General features: G+C 43.3%; 1 protein-coding gene across 1 annotated transcript; it reads right to left on the bottom strand.

The window, feature by feature from the left end:
* Nucleotides 1-5,882: 5,882 nt before the first annotated feature.
* Nucleotides 5,883-6,521, bottom strand: LOC124151900 (interleukin 17-like protein). The gene has a single exon (XM_046524589.2). It carries the CDS (start codon nt 6,519-6,521, stop codon nt 5,883-5,885), a length of 639 nt encoding a protein of 212 aa, XP_046380545.2.
* Between the last annotated feature and the right edge of the window lie 1,815 nt (nt 6,522-8,336).

Below are 8,336 nucleotides of genomic sequence, written 5' to 3' on the forward strand. Positions count from 1 at the left end.
AGCCATACAACCAATGTAAACATGGGATAACTACGCAAAAACAAGTAGATTTTTACGTATTTGCAAACTTTCTCAATGAAAGTTAACCATTCTTTGACATTTGTTTATGAAAATGTGTAGACTTGTCAAACATAAAACGGATGAAAAGCATATGCAATATCTTGAATGGACTGTGAAAGATGTGACGAATCGTCACATGGCGCTGGCCTGTGGCAGAGGTACTATGCTAGCTGGCTGCCGGCCGCATGGAACTCTGGGTAGGAGAGTGCAAATATCACAGAGCAAGTAGGGACTACTTTCAGTGTTTATAAACAAACATGGCGTCGCCCTTGTCATTCGTCAATCGACTCAGAATTAACCATCGGCAATCTGGAGACACTACTGGGATAATTGCTATCATTGTCAAGGGAATAGTCTAATATACTGAATAACAGTGTCTAACTGTGACGTAGCTGAGTCATTTTGAGTTTTTGCAGCTTTGGAGATATAAATTGCGAACACAATTCAGCGAGGACACGAGCCTTGCGGGATCTGTTTCCATGCATATGTCTGTTCTTGTAGACCTCTACGACTTGGAACCTTTTCCCAATTTAACCAAAAAGCTGGATTTGGCCGAAATATGTTCGAATTGTCTGTACATCTGACTTTGAACATTGTAACGTTATGACAGGACAAGCAGACTCGTAACAAACGTGACGTCACATAGACCAGGGTTAGAATATTTTCCCTTTGATAAAGGACAGTTGTTCTTGCGGGCGGGCCAATGGATTGCCGCGAAAGGCAAGTAGAAACTACATATGTAGGCAATTGTTACTTTGCCTATGTATAGATTAGACCACGAGGACCTAGTGTCTAATTGTTGAAATGGTTATTTAAACCACGTGGTTTAATCAACCATTTCAACGATTAGACACTGGGGTCCGAGTGGTCTAACATACTTAAACCATGTCCAACATTTATGGCACCTAAAATTCTTAAACATTGTTTTAAGGTATTTTGAAGATATTCAGGAACTCTATGCTCAGCTGTGAGTACACTGTGTGAGTCGGCCCTGCGTGAAGCACGTGAAAGGTGTTCCCCGAGCCTTTTGCACGTGCACCTCGCACTTTGCCGATTTGGGTTATGAAATGCATGTCACGGGGCAAGTATACCATTCATTTGGACCAACTCGAGCACATTTATCAATCAACTAAATATTACTTGCCCATGTTGATGGGCCTATTATGAGTAAATGTAGCCCTGATCAAGATAATAGTAATTTCTTTTCTTTCTGTTCGTTTCGTTGAACGAAAAGCTACAAAATCACAAGTACTGTACAAATACTAGAATGCATAGAATAACATATTGTATAAAAGTTGCATAAAAAACATTTCGCAATTCATATAGGGATAAGCAATTGGTACTGATGTAAGTAAATATCTAGTTGTTAATTTCATACCCTATCTCCCATGTCGCCGTGGCAGAAGACTACATTCGTTAGCCTAAAGTGCGGACTTCTTGGGTTCGAATCCCGCTGGCGATAAACGTTTTTCATAAAATTGTTCTATCATCAAGACAAAAGATAGAGGAAAAAAGAAGTTCCGTCATTGCCAAGTGGTGTTCAACTAACAATTCAGTTAGTTAAACCACGGTCAAAGACAAAGCAGCCATGGTTCAAATATTGTTACGCCACTGTCTAAGAAACACGTTTCAGTTGGAACAATATTGACTGTTATAACTGTCCGACTGACGAATAACCGACCTTATGACGTACTCTATACATGTATTGATGGGCACATTCCAGGAAAACTTGCAATGATTAGGTATGTTTGTGGGAGATGAGAACATTTTTTTCGCTGACAGAATTTAGGAAAGACGTTATCACCCTTGTGTGTTTTGGGATGGTAAATATCCTGTATTAGCCCAAGGCTCGCTAAATACACTGTTTTTTTACTAATACAGGATTTTTACCATCCCAAAACGCACTCGCGTGACAACCTGTATTTATCGGCTTTTGTTGATGTCAAAATACATTTGGGTGAGGTTCTCCATTTGTCTTCGGACCGCCGACGGAATCTCAGTGTGATTACTTGAAGGGTGAACAGACACTTGTATGACTCACAGAGTTTTGGAGTTTTGTTGTTAAAAACATTGCGGTAGTTCTTGTTTTTTATAAAATATAATGACATCTTTCGCGTACATTTATATAAAAAAGGTTCAACTGTTCACTGAAAAAATGCATTGGATTATGTTTTACTTCACAATAAAAGAATCTGCGTTTTCAACCCGTGAAGATCCGGGTTAGAATAGGTGTTCAGCAACCCATGTAAAAGGCGACCATGCTTGTCGACTAACGGGATCGGGTGGTCCGACTCGCTGACTTGGTTGATGCATGTCATCGTATCCCAATTCCGTGGATCGATGCTTATGATGTCAATCACTGGATTGTCTGGTCCAGACTAAGTTATTTACAGACTGTCGTCATATAGATGGGATATTGCTGAGTGGGGCTTTAAGCAACAAACAGACATAAAAATGTGTAATCCTTATCATTATCATGTGTTAGATTCGAAACATGTAATACATTAATAAGTTTTAATGTGGATTACATTTTCAATCAGTCTTCTTAAGGAAAATCACGATATTAACGCAATTGCAGCTTCGTAAATATAAACACCTCGGTTAATTGCTTTAAAAAAAAATAAAAAAATATATATATCCTGTTACTGGATAGTTTGTATCGACTGTAAAACAGGCGTCTCGGTAAATCTAATCATAGTGACCGAGGATTGCTCGGAAGTAGCTACATGTGAGTCTCGTGAGGTACAGTGAGACCCACGTACGGGAACTGCATTGATTGATGTTTACAAGTGAAGGTAGACAGACCGAAAGAAAACGTTTTATGTTCTGGGTGATTCACATGTGCAATGAGCAGATGGAATTAACTGATGAATAGAATTTCCGTTTGCATATTTGTCCTTGTTTACAACAATTCCACGTCAAGACATCTGTCTCCCGTGTCTTCCGCCACCGTGTAAGTCCAGGCCCACAAGCACAAAGCGATCTCAGCTCTAAGATTCTGGACAAGACAATCCAGTGATTGACATCATGAGGGTCGATCCACGCAATTTGGATACGATGACATGCATCAACCAAGTCAGCGAGCCTGACTATCCAATCCCGTTAGTCGCCTCTTACAAGCAAAGTCGCCTTGTACGGCAAGCATGGGTTGCTGAAGGCCTATATTCTACCCCGGATCTTCACGGGTCCTCAGCCCTAAGACCATACTTTAACATTGACTTACAATCGTCGCAGCGCTATGTTCCATACGCTGCAATTAATTCAATGTGTGACTCAAACAGAATGACAGATGGTGGCAGGTATGTTCCAGATAGTGTTGTGAGAGAAGATGACCATCTACATCCGGGGCTCTGTTGGTTCAGCGATGACTAATTAGGCTTTGGCGTCCGTGATGTGCTGAGCGTTGCATGCTCCACGCCATGCTGAACGGCCCTGGGCGAGAGGCTCCCAAGAAGTTTGGTCAGTGCCAGAGTCCTTAAAGGAAGCTTCAGAGTTTCTTCTTCTGGCCACCATGGGAGCGTGCTCCAACCTGCAGTTCATCACAGAGCACACGCTTCTACATACAAGTCCGCTGACTAGCCTGTACATCATGTATATCTCCTACATACAAGTCCGCTGACTGGCTTATACAGCATGTATATCTCCTACATACAAGTCCGCTGACCGGCCTGTACAGCATGTATATCTCCTACATACAAGTCCGCTGACTGTCCTGTACATCATGTATATCCCCTACATACAAGTCCGGTGACCTGCCTGTACAGCATGTATATCTCCTACATACAAGTCCGCTGACTGGCCTGTACAGCATGTATATCTCCTACATACAAGTCCGCTGACCAACGTGTACAGCATGTATATCTCCTACATACAAGTCCGCTGACCAACGTGTACAGCATGTATATCTCCTACATACAAGTCCGCTGACTGGCCTGTACAGCATGTATATCTCCTACATACAAGTCCGCTGACTGGCCTGTACAGCATGTATATCTCCTACATACAAGTCGCTGACCGACGTGTACTGCATGTATATCTCCTACATACAAGTCCACTGACCGACGTGTACTGCATGTATATCTCCTACATACAAGTCCGCTGGCCAACGTGTACAGTATGTATATCTCCTACATACAAGTCCGCTGACCGACGTGTACTGCATGTATATCTCCTACATACAAGTCCGCTGACCGGCCTGTACAGCATGTATATCTACTACAACAAGTCCGCTGAACGGATATAAAATGATTTCAATGTTTGGTGTGACGTCACTTGCTTGTCACGTTACAAGTGACATTGTTCCCACTTTCATCGACGGTCAGAAGGTAAATGGGAACCTCACCCGAATGGACATCAACTATATCAATAAACGTCATGGTTACCGATGACGTCACAATGGTCAGCAAAGCATTGTTCACTTTCATGGTCGCCATGGGTGGGTTGCAAAAAGCCAATCGCTTACCAGCAATGTCCAGCGATTGGCCTTTCAGCCGCTGGCATATATTCACATCAATCGCTGACTGAGACCGCTTCTGTCTGAAACATTCCCTTGGCACAAGAGGAATTTAACGGGACTTTGGAGCGTAAAGTTAGGTCAAGTGATGTTTAAGGAATGACACCCCACGCCCGTGTGTGGAGAAAGTGCGTGAGGCACGGGCAAGCTACAGCATGTGTTTTGGCGTTAAGACGTCAACGTCGCACAGGAAGTTTGTCTTTGTTGTTAACATAATATTTTTTTTTTATTTTTCATGATTCCCTACTTTTTTTTAGAATAGCCCGAGAATTCATTATAATAACATCGTCTCGCTTGTCACAAGAGGAGTGTGGTGGAACTTCAGATGGTAAAGTGAGGTCAGATGGTGTATAAGCTCACTGCACAGCCCCGTACATCCCTCCTGTGAGACACGTACACATGCATACTGCCATCTGTTGTGACACGACGAGCACATCATCAATAATCGCGTGAGACAGCGACCGGCCAATCGGATGGCACGATATATTCAAAGTTATCGTATTTTTGTGCGTGGCTAGTGGCTGATGGAAGTCCCCGATATACTAACAGGGTTCTTGGATCCTCTACCGGACAGTGACGGAGAAGGAAAAAACTCTCTTTTGATAAACAATATTTATTCAATGTGTCAACAAGAAAATAACAATCTAAATGTATAGAGGTTAGGTGAATGGAATGACATTGGGTGTCTGATGATGATCTTGAAGAAAATGACATGGGTTTGAGCAATAAGCAACATTGATACAGATGTAGGTCTAATTTTCAACTTGATGCGTTGTAAAAACGATACATTTCCTGATGCATGGGGCGATAAATTTATGACCGTGAACATGTAAAATCCACACATTCTCATTAAGTATTTCAACATATATAATCGTACAATAAATTATTTAATTATGTAATTATAAATCAACAACAGTGGACTGAATTAATGTGGTGATTAACAGATATTAGTCCAATTTTCCATTTGATGCGTCGTCAACAATAAATATCACAATAAGCATATGGCAATAAATACATAATTGTGAATATTCAAAATACACACATTCATAAAAAATAAAGCATATACAAACACTTATAAATAAATAAATGAATAAATAAATAAATGAATGAAATGGACTGAGTTAATGTCGTGGTGATGTATGAAGAAATAAGGCATTTCATACATGGACGGAAATGCAGCTTTTGTACAACACCTTTCTACCTAAACGGGATAGTTGTCAGACACTGACTAACACGGTATTTCCTCACTGGAAATAGTCCATTGGAAAATGACACCATCAATTGGCGACATCGTCTACGAGTCTCTCGTTTAGGGGGCACATCCAAAATCCCCACAACTGCTTTCACTGTCTGATGCTGTTGGGGCAGTGTTCGAACCTACTGTTGGTGTCCGGCGTTTGGCACAAGTGCACCCGACGAAATGGGTGACGATTTTGGGCTTGTAGATAAAGAAACCATTTTCACAGCCAGTTTCTTCTAAAACTCGGATTTGAGTGGAAACTCTCTCGCACTGGTTTTGGTTATTGTCAACGCATTTGTCACATTTACACACGGCCTGGGGGATGGCACTTGGGTAGTGACCGGCGGGCAGATCGGTGACGTTGTAGTACCAGGGACAGAGGGACCTCATCCACAGGGGGTCCTGGGGGTCGTCACTGACGCTACTGGGACAGGTGATGCCTCCGAGGTGGGAACTGTCGAACACCTGGTCGGTGTTCAGCTCGCTGTGTAAATATGACCCCGGTCTGGCACCCTGAGCGTTACGAAGAAAGATGGAGGTGTCGGTGTTGGCGTTGAGACTTTGGAAGAGTTGGTTGATATCTTGAGGTGGTTGACAGTTGGCAGCGTTACGACGTTGTCTGACCACGTGTTTCCAGGCGTCGTTGACAGGTAGAGCGGACGCAGAGAGGATCGCTACGCAGATCAGAACACACAGCTCATGAATCATGTTGGTAATCGAGTACTTAAACTTTCACTGAAGTGGGAAATGATCTGTGAACAGCAAACGTTTGATGTTTTGCCTGGCGGTGGAGTGTGGTCTGTCTGTCAACAAGTGGTGGCACATTATATACACTAACAAATCCGGTGGGGTGTCCCTCGGCTAAATATACATTTGTCGCACTTTCAGCGTAACATGTGGGATGAGGTAGCTACTCACTGATGTATTTCCGTGATTGTTCCTCTTGGTTGCCCAGGCATGAAGATACTTGGAAGCAAGACCACCATCTCAGATAATCCCATAGAAAAGTTGAACAGAAACCCACGAACGCGTGGACGGATGGAGGAATTTGTCAAAAAGGATCAGTATTGGGAATATTCATTTACGAAGTCACAAAAACATTTAGTACATATAAGCATTTGTGTTTGCTGACTGTGTTAAGAAATCCGTATTCTGAATGAAACTGACACGCTCGTCTTGAAGTGCACATGTGTACCTCGTTATAACGCTAATTGTTGTAGTCCTATTTTGTTGAGGATGTACATGAACGAATAATGATGTAGTTTAGGTTTATCCTTCATATTTTCCTATCTTTGTATTTGACAACATTTCATCAGATATTTTCCGACAAGTGTTATAACGAAGTGCCCTCACAATTAAGCACCCGGAAACAAATATCCGTTCCTTTTGCCCGATCATGTGATTGGTTGTTGATTTTCTCGTGTGAGTGACGCAGGTTGTAACTGTGTACTGCACGAGCCTGGGTCTGGTGCTGACAGACCAGGGAGGATATTTCTGGTCGAATCTTGGATTCGAACCAACGAACAGCAGATACTGCCAGCTAAGGGAGGCAACTCACGATCTGTAATCATGTACACCAGTTCTAGTCAGAGAGCTTTTGGGAACATGTGACTGATTCCACGTACGGACCAGGCATGTTTTCCATCAGCTTGTAGAACGCTTTCAGGCTTTCAAACCGGACCTAGTGTTGATGTAAGAAAACCCCTGACGCGTACACTGACCTACTGACCCACCCAGTTGTTCTTCTATAGCATTGTTCTGTCCAACAATGAAGGGGTTTGGCTACTGTGCTGTGTTATCGCGGTTCTTCTATGGCATTGTTGGGTCACACAATGAAGGGGGTTGGCTACTGTGCTGTGTTATCGCGGTTCTTCTATGGCGTTGTTGGGTCACACAATGAAGGGGGCTGGCTACTGTGCTGTGTTATCGCGGTTCTTCTATGGCGTTGTTCTGTCACACAATGAAGGGGGCTGGCTACTGTGCTTTGTTATCGCGGTTCTTCTATGGCGTTGTTTGGTCACACAATGAAGGGGGCTGGCTACTGTGCTGTGTTATCGCGGTTCTTCTATGACGTTGTTTGGTCACACAATGAAGGGGGCTGGCTACTGTGCTGTGTTATCGCGGTTCTTCTATGGCGTTGTTGGGTCACACAATGAAGGGGGCTGGCTACTGTGCTGTGTTATCGCGGTTCTTCTATGGCATTGTTGGGTCACACAATGAAGGGGGCTGGCTACTGTGCTCTGTTATTGCGGTTCTTCTATGGCGTTGTTGGGTCACACAATGAAGGGGGCTGGCTACTGTGCTGTGTTGTCGCGGTTCTTCTATGGCGTTGTTGGGTCACACAATGAAGGGGGTTGGCTACTGTGCTGTGTTATCGCTGTTCTATGGCGTTGTTGGGTCACACAATGAAGGGGGTTGGCTACTGTGCTGTGTTATCGCGGTTCTTCTATGGCGTTGTTGGGTCACACAATGAAGGGGGTTGGCTACTGTGCTGTGTTATCGCGGTTCTTCTATGGCGTTGTT

This window comes from Haliotis rufescens, unplaced genomic scaffold, assembly GCF_023055435.1.
Source record: "Haliotis rufescens isolate VD_foot unplaced genomic scaffold, xgHalRufe1.0.p SCAF_15, whole genome shotgun sequence".
In the NCBI taxonomy this organism is placed as follows: domain Eukaryota; kingdom Metazoa; phylum Mollusca; class Gastropoda; order Lepetellida; family Haliotidae; genus Haliotis; species Haliotis rufescens.

Coding starts and splice junctions, on each gene's coding strand:
- LOC124151900 (XM_046524589.2), bottom strand. CDS start 6,521: ATGATTCATGAGCTGTGTGTTCTGATCTGCGTAGCGATCCTCTCTGCG.